Raw genomic sequence first — 26,371 nt, 5'->3', positions numbered from 1 at the left:
CATGCAGTGCTGCTCTGGCGGATGCCACTAACCACCCAGACTTGGGCTAGGAAAGCGCTCTAATAACACATGGCGCCACACTGGCGGTCGCAGCAATTAGACGCTGTTTCGTGTGTTTATTGTTGATGGCTCAGCCGGGCGCTAGATAGCAATCATCCTCCTTATGCGAGCAGTCATACACAAGGGAGGGGATGATTAATGAACGACTTTCACTCATCAACACACACACGATTTCAAGTGTACACTAGCACATGGCCGAGTGGCCGTGCGAACCTTTTATAGCGGCAGTGCTACAAGACCTTCCAGATGGACCAATAGGAGCCTCAACAGGACCTGAGCATGTGACCACCCCACCTCCAATGGGAGGTCGTCTCGTGGGCATGCTCAGTAAGGGAAAAGCAAGACTTAGTCCCAGAAAGACGGGCTCGCTACTGAACATTACTGGCTACAAGGACAGAGCCTGGAAGGGCAGTAGTAACCAGTCGTCCAGTATCAGGCTGAGCCAGACGCTGGGATTGATGTCTCTGCTGAGCAGGCTCCACTGCGGCTGGAGAAGAATGGGAGACCGCAGCGGAGATGGTTCGAGATTTCCCCCCCCCCCCCCGTGCAGAGGAGGGAACTCGACGCCTAACACCTATGGTCCTTTTAAGTGACCACCAGATTATTGTCGCTACATTTGGCTTTGCTTAACCCTTCCTGTGTAGCTGCCCAATTAGTGTTTAAGGTTAGGTTCACTTTAGCGTTTTTGTGTGCAGCGTATCATCTGCATGAGCAAACACATGCCAAATCAAAATCCTAAAGCATGCTTAGGTCTGCGCACCATCTTGCGCATGATGCAAACAAAAACGTTGCGTATGCATGCATTTAAATGCGTTTTGGCTTGCATTTGCGTTTTTTATGCGCATGGTGGAGGCGGTGACATTTTCTGGACATGCACAGACTAAAGTACGCATGCGTATCGAATCCATGCGTACGCATGTCCTTGCATAGCAATGTGTTCCCATAGACAGTAATGCGTTTTTTACGCAGTTGTCCGCATGCGTACGATTGCGCAATATTTGATGCCTCAAAAATGCAACACGTTGCGTTCGCCGTACACCGCTAAACGACTTAAGCCTCTTTCACACTAGCATCGTGCACTGCACGTCGCTATGCGTCGTTTTGTAGAAAAAAACGCATCCTGCAAAATTGCTTGCAGGATGCGTTTTTTTTCTCCATAGACTTGCATTAGCGACGCATTGCCACACGTCGCAACCGTCGTGCGACGGTTGCGTCGGACCGTCGCCACAAAAAAAGTTACATGTAACTTTTTTTGTGCGTGGTGACAGTCTTTTCCGACCGCGCATGCGCGGCCCGAACTCCGCCCCCTCGCACATCACAATGGGGCAGCGGATGCGTTGTAAAACTGCCTCCGCTGCCACCGTTGTGCGGCGCTGTCACAGTTTGTGTCGGTGCGCCGCAACGTGAAGTGCACGACGCTAGTGTGAAAGTAGCCTTATGCGTACGCATCCGCATGCAAAAACATATCCCTGCGTACACAATTTTAAAGATATGTACGCATGCGGATGTATGCGGATCATACTTTGCGCACAGAAACACTAATGTGAACCCGGCCTTAGGGAGTCCTCTCTGATTTTTGCACGACTTGAAGAGTGGGATGCTAGTATAAAAGTAACTACGTAGAGATGAATAACTTTGATCCAGCAGTGGGTGCACCAAATCCCACACAATTTTTCCACTCACTCCAGGACAGGTTGGACATTCAGGGGGTTCAAAATGGGAGTCCTTCCCCTCATAAATCCTAAACTTTTGGGTGTACCCTGAGGTACTCACGGTTTGTACACTAAACTTATGGGTGTACCCTGAGGTACTCACGGTTTGTACACTAAACTTATGGGTGTACCCTGAGATACTCACGGTTTGTACACTAAACTTATGGGTGTACCCTGAGGTACTCACGGTTTGTACACTAAACTTATGGGTGTACCCTGAGGTACTCACGGTTTGTACACTAAACTTATGGGTGTACCCTGAGGTACTCACGGTTTGTACAGCTTCATTCGGCACATGGCCCTCTTACTGGGCAGGTATTACTGGAATTTCAGCCTCCCCTTGAAATGGATTAGAGACTCATCCATGCAGATGTTTTTTTTGAGGCAGGTACACCACAGCAAAGTGGTCGCTGAAGTGCTCAATGACCATCCGAACTTTGAAAAGACTGTCAAAGTTGGGGTCATTTCAGGGAGTACAACGTGCATTATTATTATAATGTAAAAATGTGTGGATGGCCTCAAAACGTTTACAGGTCATGGCCAAGTGGATGGAACACTGGAGTGATATACAAAACATTAACACTCCAATATTGCCCAAGTTCTGGCTACTTTACTAACCCCATGTGAAGAACCAGGCCCCCAAACTTCATTTCTACTGCATCTACAGGGGACCAGTTAGAAAATGAAGGAGGGAGGTTTTGGGACAAAAACTGCTGGGCGTACAAATTCGTCTTGGCCACCATAAGGTTTACAAAATCCTCAGAGAAAAAGGCTTTGAAAAAGTCTACTTCTGTGAGGTTGGTAGTGTCAAATTGGATACCCGATTGCGCCACAAAACCAGGAATCTGTGGCTTATATTCTTCGGGTTAGAGGTCCACATGGGGTCAGCAACAGTCGGTGCTGGTTCATTTTCTGTCCTCAGGCATCTATGTGGCAGTGCACATAAACCCAGACTCATAGTGAAAAGGAGGCCAGAGATAGTATCTCAGCCCCTATATTCACCACTCCCAATAAGACATGTACCAATACAGGAGGACAACTGGAGCGTTTAGAAAAAATAAATTCAAAGTTTTATTACAAAATTACATACATTAAAAATGACACACTAAAAGACACCAAATGAAAACTCCAGAAGATAGCATCAGTCCCGGTATCCTTGGTTAGCAACAATTGCCATAGATGTAAAAATGCCAAAAAACAAGGATCCTTACCCCCAAAAACCCACAAAAAGGACCAAAATACTATGCCCACCTCTATATCTCTTTACTCAAACGTACCGCCCAGTAAGGCTTAAACAATAAAAGTCTGGCCATAAATTAGTCCGAAGTGAGGGTAGGTATAAAGAGTGTCCATTGGAGAAGCATAGGTGAAAAGCCCACAGGCATACAAAAGCCCCCCCACAGTACACCAATCATTATCAAGATCTTACCCAGTACCGAGATCCCTGGATTGGGCGCTACACCCCCATGTGCATAGTATTTTGGTCCTTTTTGTGGGTTTTTGGGGAGGTTGATCAGTGATGTGTTGCTGATCAGTGCTCAATGGCTCTAGGACGGGCGCACGGATGTGATTCTTTTTTTCCCATGCACTCTGAGACTAACCCAAACTCAATTCAGTAAAAAATACTGTAGTAAATGACTATTACTAGTATATTTTTTTTACTGTCACTAATCTAAATTATTTTATTCTTTTAAAAACAAAACCCAACAACCGTCAGTGATCAGCGCTCGATGGCTGTTGCATGGACGCAATGATTTTTTTCCGTAAAAAATACTGTAGTTTACTACGATATATTTGTACTGTACCTATTAAGTCCAATCAGCTAATCAAATGGTTTTTAAAAAATAATTAGCACAAAAAAAAAATAAAAAAAAAAAATCAGACAGCGCTCGACTGTTGTAGGACACACTCATGGATGTGGTGCAAAAAAGGGATAAAAAAAAAAAATAGGGAAAAAAATTCCTTGATAAAAGCAAGCGCAGGTGCTAATCAGTGGTGTACGTCTGATCAGCAGCTCAGGGGCTGGACGACACGCACACTGAGTGAAGCAAAGGGGAGTGGAGGGGTGACAGTGAATAAAGAACTTGAGGAAAACAGGATGAGTGCAGATTAGCGATTTGCGCTAATGATGAACACTCGGCGATGCCCGCATGAAGGTGGTGAGCAAAGGTTCCAAGAAAACAGCAAGCACGGACAATGATAAGTGATTTGCGTCACTTATTAACACTCGGCGGCTTCAGTATACATGAAAAAGAGAAAAACTGCCAAAAATCGAGTTCTAATCAACGATCAAGCTCTAAAAAACTGTCAAAATGCAATTTGCTAATGCTGAAATGAAACATGTGCATATTAGCATTATTTTTTTTTGTAATGTTAAGTATTTTGGAAGATCTCAGAAACAGGTATCAGAATAATTGTCAGACCAGTGTGAGCAGTTGATGTAAAGGGAAAGTGCTGGAAAATTACCAGTCAGATGTCTTATGCTGCCATCTAGAGGCTAATAGGAAAACTGACATTTCAGCACCCAATTTCATAAACATAGTAAGACTATGAATCGAAAGAAAAACAAAGACTTATCCACTGTTTGTGAACTAAACTCGTCAGGCTTTAGTGGCTTCTGTACTTAAACAAAAAACTGTATGAGAGGTATTATTCTTTATTGGGAAAAAACACGGGTTCCTTTCGGGAAATAGAATATTAAAACCACCACTTTTCCATCACAGAATAGCAATCACATAGAACTCACCTTGCCTGCGTAACTCATTTTTTACAGCCTCAACACCTCCAGTATTTTCAATGAAGTCGTATATGAGCTTTGAGGTTTCCTTATCTTTCAGCTGAGCTTCAGAGATTCCACATAAGTCAAACAATTTTTTCAGTTCTGGGTCCAAATTATTCACCTAAAACATGAAAAAAATAAAATGTTAAGGGATACAATTCTACATATGCCCCAAAATAACCCAAATACATGGTGTGACTTACAATAGATTAAGTCATTCGCACATTGATTTCTATGGACTTGTATATACCACTGAGGCGGTTGGCCTCAATGGTTAAATAACATTAGGCTACTGAGAGGGTTAAGTCGATTGGACTTTGGTTCCGAGATTTAAGAGCAACCAAAAGATTCCATTATCCAGCCGAGGGCTCACAGGTGTAATAGCAGCTGGGTTAGCTCAGCAGCGAGGAATTGTGCTGGAGCTGAACAAGAGGTGTGTGTCCGGTGAACGCGTTTAATACTACTTGGACTAATATTGCCTGGAATAACAAGATTCGTGAGGCTGCTATTTACTTTGATACATTGTGCCTTAAGGCCCCGTCTCACATAGCGATTTACCAACGATCACGACCAGCGATACGACCTGGCCGTGATCGTTGGTAAGTCGCTGTGTGGTCGCTGGGGAGCTGTCACACAGACCGCTCTCCAGCGACCAACGATCAGGGGAACGACTTCGGCATCGTTGAAACTGTCTTCAACGATGCCGAAGTCCCCCTGCAGCACCCGGGTAACCAGGGTAAACATCGGGTTACTAAGCGCAGGGCCGCGCTTAGTAACCCGATGTTTACCCTGGTTACCAAAAAAAACAAACAGTACATACTCGCCTTTCGGTGTCCAGGTCCCTTGCCGTCTGCTTCCTGCTCTGACTGAGATCCGGCCGTACAGTGAGAGCAGAGCGCAGCGGTGACGTCACTGCTGTGCTCTCACTTCTCACTGTACGGCGGCTCAGTCAGAGCAGGAAGCAGATGGCAAGGGACCTGACGGACATCAGAAGGCGAGTATGTATTGTTTTTTTTTTTTTTACATTTACCCTGGTTACCAGTGAAGACATCGCTGGATCGGTGTCACACACACCGATTCAGCGATGTCAGCGGGGCCTCAACGACCAAAAAAAGGTCCAGGCCATTCCGACACGACCAGCGATCTCGCAGCAGGGGCCTGATCGCTGGTACGTGTCACACATAGCGAGATCGCTACTGAGGTCGCTGTTGCGTCACAAAACTTGTGACTCAGCAGCGATCTCGCTAGCGATCTCGCTATGTGAGACGGGGCCTTAAAGAAAGGACTCTTATGTTATTTGCACTGGAGAAAGGCAGTTATCATGTTGGAGCTATAAAGTGTATGATGGACAACAAACCTTATGCTGTTTGATATAAAAACCCTGTGCATGAGCATACGTACGCAAGCGGCTACCAGAGGGTTGAAACCCTAAAATATTATTTATGTATCTTAATGTATTGATGTCTGACATTTTAATGGATCATGTGACCTTCAAAAAGGCTCTAGAACTGCACATGTAATGGTAAACTGCAGACTCATAGCATTTAAATCATGTCTGGTTGGCTTATTGGAAGCACAGCTTACAGGGAGAAAGTGGAGTTATATTCTCCCTACCACCACATGCCTCCAGTCATAGGGGGATACAGGGGGCTTGTACAGTCACCTCAAAGTGAGGGATTACAGAGCACTCAGTTTAGTGAGCACTGAATCCCGATAAATGCAAAATGGTTCCACAGACAATAGAACTTCATTTTCTCTCTGTTGTCATTGTTCTAATAAGCCAGCCACACCGGATTTAAATACTATTTAGCTACAGATTACCACGATTTCTGTAGGTAAATGGCAGTTTTGGTGCGGACTGGTTCCCTTTAAACCAACCCAGAAGTGTAAGACAATGCACGAGTATAAAGATTTGCATGATAATAGGCTGAAAAGAGCCCCATCCTATGTACTAATTTTACATCTTAGGACCCGCTGAGGCGGTCTTCCCACCCAGAGAGAATGCACATGAAAACGTTCCAATGCGCGCAGGAGACAACACATGGGATAACACTTTTAGAGGGGTTACTGCAACCGCTGGACTCCGTACCATAAATTCACATACAGGTTATCAGAAAACTTACAGCCTAGTAGTCTGGACGGTTGCGTAATCAGGCATCTGGGCATACTATTCTGACATGACTCATATAGCTAAGTGATTCATTATGACAATGATAGCTGGTGAAACATTACCTACAAAAATAAAAAAGCAAGCGGCGTTCTTTAATTATCAGTTGCTTGACACAAACTAGGCTGTAATTTCACTAATATGCACATTACTACCTACATCTGAAACAACAGTGATTTATATAGCTTTCTTACGCCATATACTTACATCAAAGCCGGTGTTTGGATCCCATCCCACATGTCCAATGTGTCTAAATAAAGCACATCAAGGTTACATAAAGCTACATATTGGCATCTGGCAAATATACATAGATCATTCAGGAAATATAGACCGCTGTGCAAAATGTCTTACCCAGTGGACAACAGGGCTCCACACAAAACATGTTCAATGAATGAGGATGGCTATTAAAGGGACCCATCATCAGATTCATGCTGCCAGAATTACAGGCAATTGCAGCCAGGTTATGTTTTACTCTGAAGTGTAAGAAAAAACACCCATGTGGTTAAAATGGAAACAACACAGGTGCAGCATAACCGTTGAGGCAGCAAATCACCAGCTACATTGTGTGAACAGCGCCACATACAAGTTTTTATGTGCAGCAATGTGCCAAGCAGCCACCCCCTCCATTAGTTTGGTAGTTGGTGAGTGGCTGCCTCATCAGTTATGCTGCATCTGTGTTGTTTCCATTTTAACCACATGGGTTCACTGCATCCTGTTAGGCTACGTTCACATTTGCGTTGTGCGTTGCAGCGTCGCCACATGCGTCATGCGCCCCTATATTTAACATGGGGGCGCATGGACATGCGTTGTGTTGCGTTTTGTGACGCATGCGTCTCTTTGGGCGCACACGTCAGGGCGCAGAGGACGCAGCAAGTTGCATTTTTTTTGCGTCCAAAATCATGCAAAAAAAGGACGCATGCGTCACAAAACAATGCGTTTTGCATGCGTTGTGCGTTGCGTCGCCGACGCAACACACAACAACGCAAATGTGAACGTAGCCTTAGTGCATTTGTTTGGAGACCTAGGCAGGTAAGAATCTTTGCCTTTTGTTGCTGTTTTTTCAAATTTTTGGAGGATCTCCGAATCCTCTTTGTGCTTTTGCGGTTTAGAGATTTACTCTGAAGTGTGCAGCATTTTGAAGCAATCATACTTTTTAAAGTCGGCCAGGGACAAGGTCTCGGCTGACAGATCTGAAGTGGTCCTTGCATTTCAAAGAAACACTGAAATCTCTCTAGTTGGATGAATCTGATGGAAGGGTCCCTTTAATAATTTCAATATGCCGATTCATTAAAGGGAATGTCACCCCAAAATTCACCTATAAGCTAAGGCCACCGGCATCAGGGGCTCATCTACAGCATTCTGTAATGCTGTAGATAAGCCCCCAATGTATCCTGTAACATAAGAAAAACAGGTTAGATTATACTCACCCAGGGGAGGTCCGGTCCGGTCCGATGGGCGTCGCGGTCCGGTCCGGGGCTTCCCATCTTCATGCGATGACGTCCTCTTCCTCGTTTCCTGCTGCGGCTCCGGCGCAGGCGTACTTTATCTTCCCTGTTGAGGGCAGAGCGAAGTACTGCAGTGCGCAGGCGCTGGGCCTCTCTCACCTTTCCTGGTGCCTGCGCACTTCAGTACTTCGCTCTGCCCTCAACAGGTCTGGACCAATCTGCAATGACCGTCTTAACATGGCCTAAAAAGACCTTCCCGAGATCCCCACAGACACCTCCCACTTGCTGGAGGACGAGTCTAGGTGCAGCATATATCTTCTGCAGTCAGTTTTGTCACATCACATTACATGTTTATTTTGCTGACAATTTGGAAAGGTTAAAATCTGGGGCCCAAATCCATAGCATGCTCAAAAAGGCCTAAGAAATTCACGACATGTAAACGGAATTTTGAAAACCCCATTCACCTTTTGCATTGTGTATTTCATTTTGGATTTTCAAAACAAAACCAGGACCAAAAATCTTCCATATCTGCCCGTATTTGTGAAGGTAAACACGGGCTGCATACTTAATATCAGCACCATGTCAATTTATGCTGATTCTAGCCCTTGAATATGGAATATGTCCATAGTGTTATTTACCACTGTGTAATTAACTATGCACATAGCCTAGCACTAGATAACCCATTTAACCCTTTATCTACATTACGAAGCCGATTTTGAATGCAGTGAGCCCAAATTTGATGACAATTGTAAAAGTAATGCCACCTATGACGTTCTAATGCAGGGCTGTCTTTGAAGGAAAATTCTACCCCGAATCATTTTTCATATGCAATAGCTGTTTACAGAGAAGGGTGTTGGCGCACCTTCACAGTTTACTGCTATAGATATCAGATCATTCTTCACTAGGAAATGTAGTTGGCTACAAATACTGCACAGATAAAGCGATTTGACCAAGGCATGTTTGTCATGTAATGGCCTCCGTTCAGCAAAGTTTATACTTATGACAAGGTGAAACCAAAACCAAGGCTATATGATGCAAAAGCACAGCTTGCCATAACACGATAAAAACAAGTCAATTTCTATGGCTGCTATTTACTTACTGGAAGTTACTAGGTGTCCCAATGTCTGCCTTGGTAATTTTTTTCTTCTTATTTTTTCCCTTTTTCTTGTCTTTGCTATAAGGAATGTTATTCACTTGTGCACTGTATCTCGGAGTGGCGATTTCAGGATGTATGATGTCAACCGTTGCCATGGGAAGACTTGGGCCTGGAAACGGATAATGGAATACAGCAGACTTTAAAATTCAATTCTTACAATTTAGAAACAATCTTAATTTTCTTACACAACATGTAGTGGTTCTTGTGGAGCATCAGACCTGACAGTACATTGTAATGACCAACAATACAGTACATAAAGTAACCACCATTCAAGGAGGGAACACAGTAAGGGTATGTGCCCACCATCAGTAAACGCTGCGGGTTGGACGCTGCATATTTGTGCAGCGCCAAGATGTTACAGCATAACGGATGGTATTCCAAGAAATCCCATGCCCACTATGCGTCCAGACGCTCGCGACTCACCAGCAGAGACTGACATGTGGCGAGTCTCTACAGACTGCAGCATGTCAATTTCTCTTGCAGAGACACAAGAGAAACTTCAGCCATACAATCTTTTAGACATGGTGAATCCGCACAGTTCAGTAAACACGTGTGTCAACCTGTGTTCAATAGACGGCAGCGCTTTGGATGCAGTGAACATGCGCTGTGTCTAAGGCGTTGGCAATTCCAGATCGTGAGCACATACCGTAACTCCTCAATGCACCTCAATTCATAAAGTGTAACAAAACTCAGTATGGTGACCAGTTTGCCGTGTCGGAGACTAGTGATACTTAAAAAGGGTTTAAAAAAACAGACAAAACCCTCAAACCTTCTGTAACTTACCATTTGGAGGTTCTCTCTTTTTGTCTGGAAGAGAAAAATACCATTATAGAAATCTATAGGTATTACTAACCAACGTGACTTGCATTCATTTAGCTATAATGTAGTAACACAAACTCAAACAATACAACAAGGAATAGAAGAATATACATTTAAATACAACTTATTTCAATCAATTAAAAAGTATTTTCCACACTTATAAAATCAAAGTCTATTGGGCCCCGGCAGACAGATCATAGGTATGGTGACTAAATATCAGACAAAGCACAAACACAATTGTTTATTTCTCATGTGGGAACCCCACTAGGTATAGACACATGTAATGAGCCTATCATGAGCCTCCCCCCTTTTTTTTGATTGAATACAAATGGAGGTTTAGTGTAAATAACCATCTGTGTGTGGATATAGATAACCACAGGGTTGTCAGGTCAGATATTGCAGTGTGATAATAGATCTAATACCACCTTCTAGAATCATGTGCAAAAAAGTTAATTTTCAACTCTAAATACAGGCATCAAACTATTCATTCCTAATAAAGTTTTTAATTCATCAAATAGTAAGCACTTTTAGATCTCACCTGTTTTATAGATCAAGCAGATGCTCATAAAGTGATGAGTGCATTATATAATGAACATACATTTGATCCCCCTTATTGAATGAATCAGATAACTGCTAATAAAATGATGATCATATAGCATCATATAGCAAATAATGAAAAGGAATGATCTCACCTGTCTGTCTTTATGGATCTACCAAAGAGAATTTGATGCCGTCTATCCCTTAAATAAGGTCTGATCCTCAAACCCATTGACTCCTGCTTAGGATTCTTAAGGGGATGCGATTTTTTACTTACACACACATCCCTATGTATATCTCTAATAGAGCAGTGAACATTTTGCAAATATGCAAAGTTTTTAATGCCATAATTATCAAAGTTAATAATATTCATAAACAAGCTTTGTAAAGTTGCAAACTTTTTGGTTGTGCTAAAATTCTAAAATTTGGTGGTTTATGGCGTTTTCGTTCCATTTTCTCCCAGCTACAAAAAATTAGGGGCAGGGCTGGAGCCATGACGAGTGGAGTCGCTTGTTTGATAGACCCAATTCATTAAGAAGCGCATAGGACAACGGCACATTTTATCAACCCTAGGGAACACCGCCTGCCTTGATGAACAGGGATCTAAGTAAGAAAAATAAAGCTGTCAAAAGGACCACTACAAATGGGTGACTGGACACTTCTCTTCCAACTACACCATGTAGTAAACTGCAATACTGGTCTCAGCAGATGGCCTACAAATATACCATTATTCCAAACCAATACAAAGATTATCAATCACGGAGTACCAATACAAGGTTATCGATCATACCAGGTTTTTTAGGCCTTCTGGCAAGCAATTCAGCTATCGCTTTCCGGAATCTTTTTGCCTCCTCTTCACTTGCAAAGTTTAGACCAATTTGACATGCCTGTAGCACAAGAATAAAAACAATTCATAAGTTCAATAAGAGATCTTTCAGTCCCTTAAAAACCATTTTCCAACCAAAACGGATATACGTATAATGTGACATTTATAGGAAACTTGTCAATAGATTCCTACTGCAAAATCTAGGGCATGAATCAAAGCCCGACTGCAGGTGGGTATGCTTTATGCTGCGGCGTTTCAGAGTAAACATACTTTGAAAAGCCGGCCGGTGACTATAAAGAGAAACCTAACTAGTCTGTTGTGGTTTCTGGAGGCTGCTCCCCATCCTACTCACCATCACTGACAGGCCTCATGTTTATGTACACACATTGGAAGAGAACTAGCAAACAACTGAAGTGGGATGGGGAGAAACCAGCAGGGACCAACTCAGAATAGTAATGCCTCCATCTTTAGTCCCAAGCCAGCTTTCAAAGTAGGTTTACTCAAACACCGCAGGATTTCAGCGTAAAACATACCTGGCTGCAATCACGTCTACATCACGTAACCATAATGAGAAGAGACATTTTTTCTGACATTATCCAATGTCAATGGAACCTTCCACCCTTTTTTGCTTTGGAAACTTCTCACTGAACTAGGTACAAAGTTTAGACTTTTTTAGCTTTTTTGGGGAAACCAGAAAACGCCTTTCTTGCATGATTTAGAGCATATTTATAATAGTTGAAGTTTTTTGTCAATGCTAAAACCTAGCAATGATTCTACCATGGATTTAACACTGAAGAGGTGTTATATCTGCTATACAACATATGTATACACTTTATTTACTTACATCACCAGCAAACGTGTGAAAATATGATCTTGGGCTATTATATACAAAGTTATAATAAAGTTCCTGTTCATAGAGTTGACGACCATCCTAAGGAAGAAAAAAAAATTGATTAAAACATTGGTTATTTGTTTCATTCATTTTAGAGAAATATAAAACAATTAAACAACAAATTACTTCTGGCTACAAGTAAGCTGAGCAGCAGCACTAAATGCCAAGCAGCAGCTGCAAAAGCAAACACGATTTTAGGGTGTATAAATATACACAAACACACACATACATACATATTCATATACACACACACACACATATATACGCACTTGTGTGTTCAGTATAAAGGCCATAACTTATTCCATCCAAAGATCATACTGATGATTAGGGGGCACTCATTACGGGTGGAAGGAAGGTGATTGTGATTCTGGCCGCTAAATAGGGAAGGGTTCTTTACCGTTAGAGCAGTCAGAGTGTGGCATGCCCTACCACAAGAAGTAGTGATGGCAGACAATATAAGACCTTTTAAAAAAAGGGAGAGGAAAAAAAAAAAGTTGCTTTGTCAGCTCACCCACATGTAGACAGGAATCTGGAGAATGGAAGACAGCGGTGCAGCAGGAAAACCAATCGATCACAAAGGAAGGTCCAGCTCCACGATATCCATAAAAAAGATTTTTGTGTACTCACCGTAAAATACTTTTCTCCGAGCCAGTCATTGGGGAACACAGGACCATGGGTGTTATGCTGCTGCCATTATGAGGACACTAAACACAGAAAGAATAGCTCCTCCCCTGCAGTATACACCCTCCTGCTGGCTCTCAGTGAACCAGTTCGGTAACAAAGCAGCAGGAGCTTAATATTTAACAAGGATGAACTATGTCAAAACCAAGTTAACTTAAAAAAACCAAAGCCAATAGGCTAACAGGGTGGGTGATGTGTCCCCCAATGATTGGATCGGAGAAAAGGATTTTACTGTGAGTACACAAAAATCTCTTTTTCTCCTACGCCTCATTGGGGGACACAGGACCATGGGACGTCCTAAAGCAGTCCCTGGGTGGGAAACAATTAACTGCAATTGCTGCTTGTACCCACAAGTTACAGATGCGGCACAGCCGCCTGCAAAATTCGTCTGCCGACGGTCGCATCTGCCGAGGCCTGAGAGTAAATATGGTAAATGTTTTGTAAAGGTATGCAGGCTGGACCAAGTCGCAGCCTTACAAACTTGTGCTGCCGAAGCTTGGTGCCGGATGGCCCAAGACACACCCACTGATCGAGTGGAGTGAGCCTTAATCCCTGGTGGGACAGGAAGACCTCTGACTCAGTAGGACTCTGGAATAGCCGAACGGATCCATTTGGCTATTGTCGCCTTGGAAGCGGGAAACCCTTTCCTGGGTCCCTCCGGGAGCACGAATAGGGCATCTGACCTGCGGAAAGACGCTGTCCGCGAGATGTATCTCCTAAGAGCTCTCATTAAATCCAGTGTGTGAAGGGCATTCTCGATGCGATGGACTGGTGCCGGACAGAGTGACGGTAAGACAATCTCCTCATTGAGATGAAAAGAGGATACAACTTTCGGTAGAAAAAAGAGGGGGGGATGTCCTCAAAACCACCCTATCCTGATGAAAAATCAGGAACGGAACTTGAGAGGACAGAGCCGCCAGCTCGGAGACTCGTCTAATAGAGGTGACCGCAACTAGAAAAGCAACTTTCCATGAAAGAAGAGACAGGGAAACATCCTGTAGAGGTTCAAAAGGAGCCTGTTGCAAAACTCAAGAGGACCGGATTAAGATCCCATGGTTCCAACGGCATCCTATAGGGGGGCGCCCGATGGGAGACTCCATGAATAAACGTCTTGACCTGTAAGCTGTTGGCAATCCTGCGTTGGAAGAGAACAGACAGGGCTGAGATCTGCCCCATGAGAGAACTAAGGGCGAAATCAAAGTCCAAACCAGTTTGTAATAACTCGAGAATGGAAAAATGTAGAGGAGAACGTCCTCGGTCGCTACACCATGTAAAGAAAGTCTTCCAAGTGCGATGATAGATACGCATAGACGTAGGCTTTCTAGCGCTGATCATGGTAGCTATGACTTCTGGAGAGAAACCTGTCTGGGTTAGGACCCAGGACTCAACGGCCATGCTGTCAAACACAGGGCCTCTGAGTTCTGGTGGTAAAAGGGGCCTTGAGATAGCAGATCTGTGCGATTCGATAATCACCAGGGAACGTCGGCAACTAGTTGAACTAGTTCCACGTACCATGCCCGGCACGGCCAATCTGGCACAATTAGGATTACCGGTACCCTCTCCGCTCTGATTTTCTTGATGACTCTCGGCAGGAGAGGAAGCGGGGGAAATATGTACGGAAGCCGAAAATGATGCCACGGGAGTACAAGAGCGTCTGCCCCGATGGCTGCCGTATCGTGGGACCGAGCCATGAAGTCGGGAACCTTGGAATTCAGCCGTGAGGCCATCAGATCCACCTCCGGGGTTCCCCAACGACAGCAGATCTGGTGGAAGATCTCCGGATGGAGAGACCACACCCCGGAGTCGAGGCATTGCCGACTGAGGAAGTCTGCCTCCCAATTGTACACTCCCGGGATGTGAACCGCAGAGATCATTGAGCGGTTTTCCTCGGCCCATCGGAGGATGTGGCCTACCTCTGTCATGGCCGCCTTGCTGAGGGGTTCCCCCTTGGCGGTTGATGTATGCCACTGCAGTGGCGTTGTCGGACTGAATCCTGATTGGGCGACCTGCTAGGAAGGGATGGAACTGGAGATGTGGCCGCCTGATCGCCCGGATTTCTAAGATGTTGATTGGAAGGCGTGATTCCTGGGGGGGACCAGCGGCCCTGAGCTGTGTGATGAAGGAACACCGCTCCCCAGCCTAGAAGACTGGCGTCTGTCGTCACAACCAGCCAGTGTACTGGAAGAAAAGACTTCCCTTGATTCAGGGAGGATTTCAATGTCCACCACCTGAGAGGCTGTCTGACTCGCTGGGGAAGGAGGAACCGACGATCTAGAGAGAACGGGTTCCTGTCCCAAACAGCCAGGAGGGCATGCTGTAGAGGACGGAGGTGTAGTTGGGCAAATGGAACCGCCTCCATAGCTGCTACCCATCCTGCCGAGGACTCTCATACTGAAGCGCAGAGAGTGAGAGCGAGGCTGAGAGCTTCTCGCTGTAAGACAGATGTTTTCTGGGGGAAGAAGAACCAACCCCCGTGACGAGTCGAGTATCATTCCTAGAAAGGAAATTGGCTGAGCAGGCACTGGGGAAGATCTTTGAAGTTTATCTTCCAACCCAGGTGAGAAAGGGTATCTATTGTAATGCCCACGGCTTCCTTGCAGGAGCGGAAAGAGGGGCCTTTGATGAGGATATCGTCTAAATACGGGAGCGCCACCACTCCTCGGGTGTGGAGTATGGCCACGGCAGCCGCCATGACCTTGGTGAATACCCTGGGAACAGTGGCGAGACCGAAGGGAAGTGATCTTCCTGAACTGCGCAGCAAAGAAACCTTTGGTGAGAAGGTAAAATAGGAATGTGGAGGTATGCGTCCTGGATGTCTATAGACGCCAGGAACTCGCCTTTTTCATGGAAGCGATGACAGAACGAAGCGATTCCATCCGGAACTGTCGTACCCTGACAAACTTGTTCAGCAGTTTTAGGTCCAGTATGGGCCGTACTGTACCGTCCCTCTTTAGAACAATGAAGAGGTTTGAATAAAAACATTGAAACCTTTCGCTTTGAGGGACCGGAATAATAACTCCGTCTTTTCTCAGAGAGCTTATAGCTTTGAAGAACTCTGATGCCTTTGCCGTGGGAGGAGAAGATAGGAAAAAAACGGTTTGGAGGACGAGATAAGATCTATCTTGTATCCGGAGAACACTAGATCGCGGACCCACTCGTCGTGAACGACCGAGAGCCACGCGTCACTGAAGGAAAGCAGGCGGCCGCCTACTTTGAGGGTGTCCCCCGGTACCGCAGGGAGTCATTGTGTGGAAGGTCTGCCCGTTCTGGCGCCTCTGGATCCCGGCTGCCTTGGCCTGCCTCTCCACGAAGGGGAAGGCTTAAAAGAGGCCTGTGAACCTCTGTCTCCACGTTGTGCCCGGCCGGAACTGGGAGATGTGGAAGTAGAGGACCAGTTTGAGTTGTAACGAAAAAATCGGGACCGAGCCTGTGGTTGCAGGTTCCGAAAGGGCCGAGAGGGTGCCTGTTGCGTAAGAAATTTACTCTTCCCTCCAGTGGCGTCAGAAATTAACTGGTCGAGCTTTTCGCCAAAAAAGGCGACCACTCCTATATGGGAGAGAAGTCAATGACTTTTTTGGAAGTAGAATCCGCACGCAAGTCCCTGAGCCATAAGGACCTCCGGTTGGTGATGGCATTTGCTGCTGCTTGAGAAGCGCAGTCAGCAGCATCCAGGGACGCAGTGACTACAAAATCTCCAGCTCTGGCTATCTGAGTGGCGAGGTCTGCTATCTCGGGGGGAAGATTGGTATCCAGTACTGCTGAAGACAAGACCTCACCCCAATGGGTCATAGCCTTAGCCACCCACGTAGCGCAAAAGATGGAAAGAGTGCGGCCGCTGAGGCTTCAAAAGCTGAACGTGCCATATTGACGATCTGACGATCGGTTGGATCTTTAATAGAGGCACCCTCCGAGGAGGATAAAACAGATTTCGTAGCCAGGCGCGATACCGGAGGATCTACCAGGGGAGATTGTGACCAATCTTTTCTTAGATCCTGGGCAAAGGGATATTTGGACTCCATGGACTTGTGCCCTGTGAATCGTTTATCTGGACGGATCATGTGAGATTCAACAATTTGCTTAAACTCGGGATGAGTGGCGAACACTCTGAGCTCGTTCGGTCCTCTTAAAGGACACGGCATGATCCGTTTTGGATAAGGGTTCCTCCTCAAGTCTCAAAGCCTTATTCACTGACTCAATTAGAGAGTCGAGAGTCTCCTGATCGTGATGAAATTCCTTATCTAGGGACGCATTAGAATCGTCCTCTGAAACAGGTTCTCTACTAGCCCCGATGGAAGGGGAGCGAGAAATGGAGCTCTCAGAACCCGGAAACCGTTGATGGTCTGGAGATATGGCATGAGGCCTTTTCCTGGAGGAGTGAGAACTCCTTGGCAAGGTACGACCCCTGGAGTAAGAGGGGTTCTGACCATCTGAAGCGTTGTCCGTATTAGTGCCCTGGTTAGAGGAAGGGTCTCGGAATGAGTCTAACGCTTTTGCCAGGGATGCCATAGACCGGGAAAGGGAGGTAGCCCACTCAGGGGGACTAGGCTCACTGGGTTCAGTATCAGCAACAGGTGGTTCCTGAGCAGTCACCGGTTCACAAGCTGTGCATAATGCAGTATTGTGAGCCCGGGGCAATGATACCTTACAAGAGGTACATGCAGCGAAAAATACAGTGTGGGTTTTCCCAGACTTTTTGTGAGGCTTTGGTTGAGACATAGTAAAGCCTGGAGGATAGCGCTTACTAGCAGGGGAAGGGTTAACCTATGTTTCTGGAGCTTACCCATGGTCCTGTGTCCTGAGTCCCCAGTGGAGGTCCGCAGTGTGATGCCACGGGAGTTATGCACAGGAATCGCTTATCCTGAAGGCTGTGATTGAAAAGGCTGGAGCAGCGCTGCAGCATCAGCCCTGTGGGTGTACCAAGATGGCCGCCGAGATCAGGAAGTGAGCATCTCTCAGGGAACGAGAAGCGCCAGAAAGAGTGGGCGGCGGTAACTGCCGGTGGGCGTGGCCAAAACTCCGGCCTGTATGAAAGGGAAAAGCCGGGGGCTAAATTTTAAACCTGTGGTTGCGGCCTGCAGCGCCGCGACCGCTATTAGCGTCATTCTTAAGCCACACTCTGAAGGAATTGCCGCACTGCAGACCACCCACAGACCCGGGCTTTAAGGTGCGGACCTCCCATACCCCGGGGACCAGGACCCCCCCCCCCCCCAAGTGCCTCGGCCCCGCAGTGTACTCACGGTAGATGCGATGGGCCGGTGCTCAATCCACCGTCGACATAGTCTGGGAGGGGTTGGAGAGCTTCTGCCGCCATGCGTCATCCACTATATCAGTGGTGATGCAGAGGGGGGCTGCACGGACGCCATTCATAATATGTTCGGCTATGCACCTGGCTCCAGGAGAGGTAGATGGAGGGCTACTCCCTGTGGTTGCCTGCTATGGAGGGGTGGGGGAGATCGGAACGCAAAGGAACCGTCGCCCGCAAGATGAGCTCAGGGCTGGCATCCAACGTTGCAAGAAAGGATACGGGAGGGACGCTCCACGTACTTGCCTGTTGATGGTTCGGGGGAGATCGGAGCCTAGAAAGGATCTGTCGCCCCCATTCGCTCCGTTAAAGTAAAAAATAGAACAAAAAATCAAAAATTAAAATAAAAACGGTGGGGTCTGAAACAGACCCAAGTGCCTCCTACAGACACTAAGCAAGAACTGGTTCACTGAGAGCCAGCAGGAGGGTGTATACTGCAGGGGAGGAGCTATTCTTTCTGTGTTTACTTAGTGTCCTCCTAGTGGCAGCAGCATAACACCCATGGTCCTGTGTCCCCCAATGAGGCGTAGGAGAAATTCATTTTTTATTCATAATTTATTAAAAAAATCTTTTGGATACATTCGGCATAATTGTCACAAGCCCCCTACGCGGCTAATTTTTATGGATATCATGGAGCTGGACCTTCCTTCGTGAGCGATTGGTTTTCCTGCTTTTAAAAAAAAAAAAAAAAAAGGCTGGATGATTTCCTCAGTACATAACATTGTGGGTCATAGATAATTTAGTGACAAAATGTATAACTGGTGGAGAAAGGTTGAACTTGATGGACCTAGGTCTTTTTTCAACCTTTGTAACTATGTAAATTATAAAAAAAATAATTGAAAAGTGACAGGAGATGAAAAACACTGATGTTTTGATGTAAAATACTTGGACTAGGTCACTGTTTTTAGTTAGTACAAGTTTCAGAGTTGGACACCCTTCACATGTTTATTTAACCATTAATGACATTGGCGGAGCAAACTGGTATCTGGGGTATGGAGCGGGATCACCCCATACCCAGGATATGATGGCTGTGTGTCACAGCCAGGACCTGGCTCTAGCAGAGGAGGTAGGTGTCTATCTCTTTGTACCCTGGATAAGAGCAGTACGACAATGGAACGCTCTACTATTGGAGGTTGTAATGGTTAATTCATGGAGTTCAAGTGGAGCTCTGGGTGTTTTTCTCTAATGTCGTATCACAAGTTACTCAGGGGTTTTAGTCTTCTACTCCGTCAACACCGCAGGATTACTGGTTAGATCTGATTTACCTTTGTGTTTCTTTAGCTGTATCCACAGTGTAAACACTCACATGCTCCCAAAGAGAAGAGCTTGGAGCATTACCTTCTGCAGATACTTGTGTCTTATGTGGAAGAATGGATGCAAGACACGTAACTGTGACTTACCTTGATATCATAAACTCTAATGAAATATGATCTTTGTGGATTGTCCTTCACCAGGCATACTACTCCACAGCATTTCTTCACCCACATAGAATTGCGGTCTGAGGCATACAGTTGAACAACAGCTGAATTAATGGTCTTTAAAAAGAGGTGAAGAAAAAAAAAATGGTTCAATTACAATCAGATAGCATAAAATCTTGTTATATTTTCTACGTCTGCCACAATAACCATTTTATTTTTCTTCCATTGACTCAATGCATTTAAAATGAAAAAAAGAAGCAAAATGCAATGGGATATATATATTTTTTTAAATAAAGATTTCTTACCATAGTGCTACCTTTTGTAATCACATCAACAGAGAAACAAGCCCCAAGCACTGTTGTGCTCAGGCACTCATACGCGACAGTACGGGGAACCTAAAGACGTGTGCTTAGGCAAATACCTCCAAAAATAGGGTATTTGTGATTTTAACAGGCATTCCTGGAGCAAGGCTTATTAGAGTGTTGGCAGATCTCACCAACACTCCTTACTAGCCTAGCACACGCTAGTATCACCGACCAAAAGTCATGTCTGTAAAGTCATGGTGCACTTTTGACCAGTCACTGGAAAGCAACAAAAAACGACAGAAACGTGAAATCTACTACAAATAAAAGAAAAACTCTCCCATATTCAGTGCAGTTCGATGTTGGCTCCATTTGTTGCCCTACACACATCCAAACAATAGTGAAGTTCTTACCACACACGGGGGTAAGGACGTCTGGTGTAACAGTGAATGTCTGTGATTCTCCGTTTTAAGTGATTTATGTCATTGATACGTTCAATGTACACATGTTGCTTCACATAACCCCAAAAGTAAAAGTCTAAGGGCGTCAGATCCGGGGATTATGGTGGCCACGGATTAACAGAATCCCTGCCTATCCACCGCCGGGGGAATGATCTATACAGAAACTCACGAACAATGGTGGCGTAGTGTGGAGGAGCACCGTCCTGTTGAAAGATGACACCTTCTGGAAATTGTGGCACTGCACACAGTCCCAACATGTCAAGATACGTATTTGCCGTCACAAACCGCTCCGAGAAAAAAAAAAAAAAAGGGCCTAAAACAGGGTTTTTCCACCAAACTGTTGGTTGCCTTCAACTACTTACCCTATTCCTATGTGGTGGCGCTTCGTTATAAACGCACTGATATTCACGTAGCACTTTGGTCATAGATTCGAATTTAGTGAGCCACAGAACACACTGAACTTTCATCTCGACTGGCATGGAAAACCACACAGCTGGCATAAGCTTGTGGTTGCATGATGTTACAGACCTGGCAGTGTATTAATCAGCGTTCAGTTTATCAGGGGCTAATCTGACTGGGGGTTCAGCAACAGCTTAAAGGGCACCTGTCACCCCGTTTTTTCAGTATGAGATAAAAATACTGTTAAATAGTGCCTGAGCTGTGCATTACAACAGTGTATTCCCCACCTATGCTGCCAAAATACTGCACAGGGGAGTTAAAAGAGCGCGATGTGCACTATTTCATTGGTGATCGGTGGGGGCGGCCATCTTCCTTTGTCCGCGCGTTCGCAGAAGCGGCGCTCTGCTGGCCGCAGCTTCAGGAAAATGGCCGCGGGATGCCGCGCGTGCGCAGATGGAGATCGCGGCGGCCATTTTCCTGAAGCAGAGTTCGCATCTCGGCTTCAGGAAAATGGCCGCTGCGATCTCCATCTGCGCACGCGCGGCATCCCGCGGCCATTTTCCTGAAGCCGCGGCCAGCAGAGCGCCGCTTCTGCGAACGCGCGGACAAAGGAAGATGGCCGCCCCCACGATCACCAATGAAATAGTGCACATCGCGCTCTTTTAACTCCCCTGTGCAGTGGATTCGGGACCTTGGACATGCGCACACCACTACGCCACCAACGGAAAACTAAGCAAGATCTGGGGGAAGACACCACGCCCTTTTGACCAGACCAGCCTGATTGACAGGCGAAAACGGCTACTTTGGTAACGTATTTTGGCAGCATAGGTGGGGAATCGGGGTCCACAAAATACACTGTTGTAATGCACAGCTCAGGCCCTATTTAACAGTATTTTTATCTCATACTGAAAAAACGGGGTGACAGGTGCCCTTTAAATGAGTTTGTGTTGTTTGATTTGTTCTTGTTATCCCTCCTCATGAACAGGTCTGACATGTTTGGGCCAGAGAAGGGGCACCAAAATGTAAACTATAAATAGATCCTGTGACTGGTCAAAAGTGAACCATGACTTTACGGACACACTGTATTAATTCCCTTAATAAAACAACTTTTTTATTAACGGTCTGAGTGTTATGTTTGACATCAATCTCTTGCCCGCTCTTGCTGCTTACACCTAAAGAACATCTCTAGAATCCGCTCTTTTCTCACCATGGAAACATAAAAAAACCTCACTGTCGCCCTGATCCACTCCCGCCTGGACTACTGTAATGCTCTATTAATTGGCCTCTCCATCACTCGACTTTCCCCTCTCCAGTCCATCCTTAATGCAGCAGCCAGGGTCATCCACCTGGCTAATCGTTACTCGGATGCGTTCGCTCTTTGCCAGTCGTTACACTTGCTGCCAATTCATTATAGAATCCAATTCAAAGTACTTGTTCTCACCCACAAAGCTCTCCACAGTGCAGCACCCTCTTACATCTCCTCCCTTATTTCTGTCTATCGGCCTAGCTGACCGCTGCGCTCTGTAAACGATTTTCGATTAACCTCTGCACTAATCCATACCTCCCACTCCCGACTCCAAGACTTCTCCCGTGTTGCGCCAATCCTCTGGAATGCCCTACCCCAAGAAATTAGGACTAGCCACAACTTGCACAGTTTTAGGCGCTCTCTCAAAACACATTTGTGCAAAGCGGCCCATCACGTTCCCTAATCAAAGTCATTTTATGTGTAAGCGTGCGTGTGTAGCTCATTCACTATCTCCACCTATCCCCCACCCCCTGAAGATGGCTGGACCATCATTGTACATTCACACCTGCATTTTGTATTTCCCCCACCTTATTGTTGATTGTAAACTCTCACGAGCAGGGTTGTTTTATTTTGCTTTAATCATATTATTGTTAACGCTGATACTTATGACTGTTCTGTTTGAAACTGTTTAACTGTAAAGATTATTATTATACAATATACCGTAATAAAAAACAGACAAAACATACATACGGCCAAAAAAAACCAGTGTCCACTGTTTGGCTGAAATACATAGGTACACTGTATCCCAAATTACAATCTGTCTATCCCCTACCTTACCGCGGAGGTTGGCACCCTAGGACCTGCGCAATGGTGCCCCCGCTCAACCTAGACTCTCCCTAATATGCCCCAGTAGGCCCTGTAGCGAAGGAGAGGAAAGAAAGTCAAACAGACCACACAATTCAGACAAATACAAAGGGTGAAATGTCAAAAATATATAGGAACAAGGTGTGCAGGAAAATAAGAGATAGATATATATAGATAGATAGATATATATAGATATAGATAGATAGATATATATATATATATCTATATCTATATCTATCTCCTTACTCCAAGCTGTTCAGGCTTGAGAGCCACCCACCAATTAAGTAAATCAGGTGATGTGCATCTCTGTAATGAGGAGGGGTGTTGTCTAATGACATCAAAACCCTATATTAGGTGTGCTTATTTATTAGGCAACTTCCTTTCCTTTGGCAAAATGGGTCAGAAGAGAGATTTGACGGGCTCTGAAAGTCCAAAATTGTGAGATGTCTTGCAGAGAGATGAAGCAGTCTTGAAATTGCCAAACTTTTGAAGTGTGATCACCGAAAAATCAAGCGTTTCATGGCAAATAGCCAACAGGGTCGCAAGAGGCGTGTTTGGCAAAAAAAGCGCAAAATAACTGCCCATGAATTGAGGAAAATCAAGATGCCATTTGCCACCAGTTTTGCCATATTTCAGAGCTGCAACGTTACTGGAGTAACAAAGCACAAGGTGTGCGATATTCAGGGACATGGCTAAGGTAAGGAAGGCTGAAAAATGACCACCTTTGAACAAGAAACAAGATAAAACGTCAAGACTGGGCCAAGAAATATCTTAAGACTGACTTTTCAAAGGTTTTATGGACTGATGAAATGAGAGTGACTCTTGATGGGCCAGATGGATGGGCCAGAGGCTGGATCAGTAAAGGGCAGAGAGCTCCACTCTGACTCAGACGCCAGCAAGGTGGAGATGGGGTACTGGTATGGGCTGGTATCAACAAAGTTGAACTTGTGGGACCTTTTTGGGTTGTGGATGGAGTGAAGCTCAACTCAGCCCTACTGCCAGTTTCTGTAAGACAACTTCTTCAAGCAGTGGTACAGGAAGAAGTCGGTATCGTTCAAGAAAAACATGATTTTCATGCAGGACAATGCTCCATCACTTGCCTCCAACTACTCCTCAGCGTGGCTGGCCAGTAAAGGTCTCGAAGAAAAAATAGCGACATGGCCCCCTTGTTCACCTGATCTGAACCCCATAGAGAACCTGTGGTCCCTCATATAATGTGAGATCTACAGGGAGGGGAAACAGTCCACCTCTCGGGACAGTGTCTGGGAGGCTGTGGTGGCTGCTGCACGCAATGTTGGTCGTAAACAGATCAAGCAACTGACAGAATCTATGGATGGAAGGCTAAGTGTCATCATAAAGAAATGTGGCTATATTGGTCACCAATTTTGGGGGGCTTTTTTTTGCATGTCAGAAATGTTTATTTCTAAATCTTGTGCAGTTATATTGGTTTACCTGGTGAAAATAAACAAGTGAGATGGGAATATATTTGGATTTTATTAAATGTTGCCTAATAAATGCTGCACAGTAATAGTTACCTGCACAAACAGATATCCTCTAAAGATAGCCAAATCTAATAAAAACAAAAAAACACCACTCCAACTTCCAAAAATATTAAGCTTTGATATTTAGGAGTCTTTTGGGTTGATTGAGAACATAGTTGTTGATCAATAATAAAAATAATCCTATAAAACAACACTTGTCTAATAATTCTGCACACAGTGTGTAATATATACAATCCGCAGCATGGGCACAGCAACTGCGGAATCCGATGGGATTGCATGGGAATGCGGTTTTTAAGCATTTCTGCTGCGGCAAAAAACGCGGCAGAAATGCATAAAAAACACAACCTTTATGTTATAAGAGGGAGTTGCGAAACATGTAAAAAAAATTCAAGATTACTAACAAGCATAGAGTCAATGTGCCATAGGCAGCCAGCAGGACATATACATACCATATTCATATACCACAACGAGCAGCCTTCCGATCAGAATTCATAGTATAATGATCCAGCCCATACCAGTACCCCACCTCCACCTTGCTGGCGTCTGAGTCGGAGTGGAGCTCTCTGCCCTTTACTGATCCAGACTCTGGCCTATCCATCTGGCCCATCAAGTCACTCATTTCATCAATCCATAAAACCTTTGAAAAGTCAGTCTTAAGATATTTCTTGACCCAGTCTTGACATTTTATCTTATGTTTCTTGTTCTAGGGTGGTCATTTTTCAGTCTTCCTTACCTTAGCCAAGTCCATGAGTATCGCACACCTTGTGCTTTTTGTTACTCCAGCAACGTTGCAGGTCTGAAATATGGCAAAACTGGTGGCAAATGGCATCTTCACGCTTGATTCACCTCAATTTATGGGCAGTTATTTTGTGCCTTTTTTGCCCAACACGCTTCTTGCGACCCTGTTGGCTATTTGCCATGAAACGCTTGATTATTCGGTGATCACGCTTCAAAAGTTTGGTAATTACAAGACTGCTGCATCCCTCTGCAAGATATATCTCACAATTTTGGACTTTCAGAGCCCGTCAAATCTCTCTTCTGACCCATTTTGCCAAAGGAAAGGAAGTTGCCTAATAATTAAGCATACCTTTTATAGGGTTTTGATGTAATTAGACAACACCCCTCCTCATTACAGAGATGCACATCACCTGATTTACTTAATTGGTAGTTGGCTCTCAAGCCTGAACAGCTTGGAGTAGGACAACATGTATAAAAAGTATCATGCGATCAAAATACAACTTGCCTAATAATTCTGCACACAGTGTACATAGAGCAGACAAAAGAGAAAAATTTACTGGGTAGAAAGTCAAAATGAACAATTGTAAGTAAACAGTGCTGTATGATTTGATGACTGCAATATATTAAGAGGATAAAATCTTTGATGGGAGGGCTTCTTTAAATTAATAGTGTATTCCTCCTTCAGCAAACTTCTGCACACATGCGGTTAGGTGAAGAAAAAACCCTGTGCTTTTTTTATCCTCTCTGGGTCCTGCACGGTCTCCACCACTGCCCCAGTATCTGTTTGGCTGCAGCATTAAAGTCATGTTTTGAGAGCTGCGGCCAATTCCAGAGCTCAGCAGCTTTGCCTATGTAGCCCTTCCAACTACAAACATTACAACTAGTAAATACATCACATATTACATGTATTTACCACTAAAATCAGTCATGTCCAGAGTTCAGTTTTACTTTTTTATAAGAATATGTGTAATTATACACACACACGCACACCTTATTGAAAAAAGATTTTTATTGTTTTTACAAGCAGTTGTTTCTCACGGGGTAATTACTGTAGCGTAAAGACAG

General features: G+C 44.9%; 1 protein-coding gene across 1 annotated transcript in view; it reads right to left on the bottom strand.

The window, feature by feature from the left end:
* WASL (WASP like actin nucleation promoting factor) overlaps positions 1-26,371 on the bottom strand; it is a 73,558-nt gene that overhangs the window by 12,627 nt on the left and 34,560 nt on the right. The window contains exons 2-8 of the mRNA XM_077264936.1: positions 19,777-19,911; positions 12,346-12,432; positions 11,466-11,562; positions 10,103-10,126; positions 9,263-9,428; positions 6,926-6,968; positions 4,519-4,672 (exon numbers count right to left, since the gene is read on the bottom strand). Coding sequence (XP_077121051.1) covers positions 4,519-4,672; positions 6,926-6,968; positions 9,263-9,428; positions 10,103-10,126; positions 11,466-11,562; positions 12,346-12,432; positions 19,777-19,911 — 706 coding nt within the window. The remainder of the gene's footprint in view (positions 1-4,518; positions 4,673-6,925; positions 6,969-9,262; positions 9,429-10,102; positions 10,127-11,465; positions 11,563-12,345; positions 12,433-19,776; positions 19,912-26,371) is intronic.

Source organism: Ranitomeya variabilis, chromosome 5, assembly GCF_051348905.1.
Source record: "Ranitomeya variabilis isolate aRanVar5 chromosome 5, aRanVar5.hap1, whole genome shotgun sequence".
Classification (NCBI taxonomy): domain Eukaryota; kingdom Metazoa; phylum Chordata; class Amphibia; order Anura; family Dendrobatidae; genus Ranitomeya; species Ranitomeya variabilis.
Note: the sequence above shows the minus strand (reverse complement) of the source record. Positions and strands in the feature narration are given on the sequence as shown.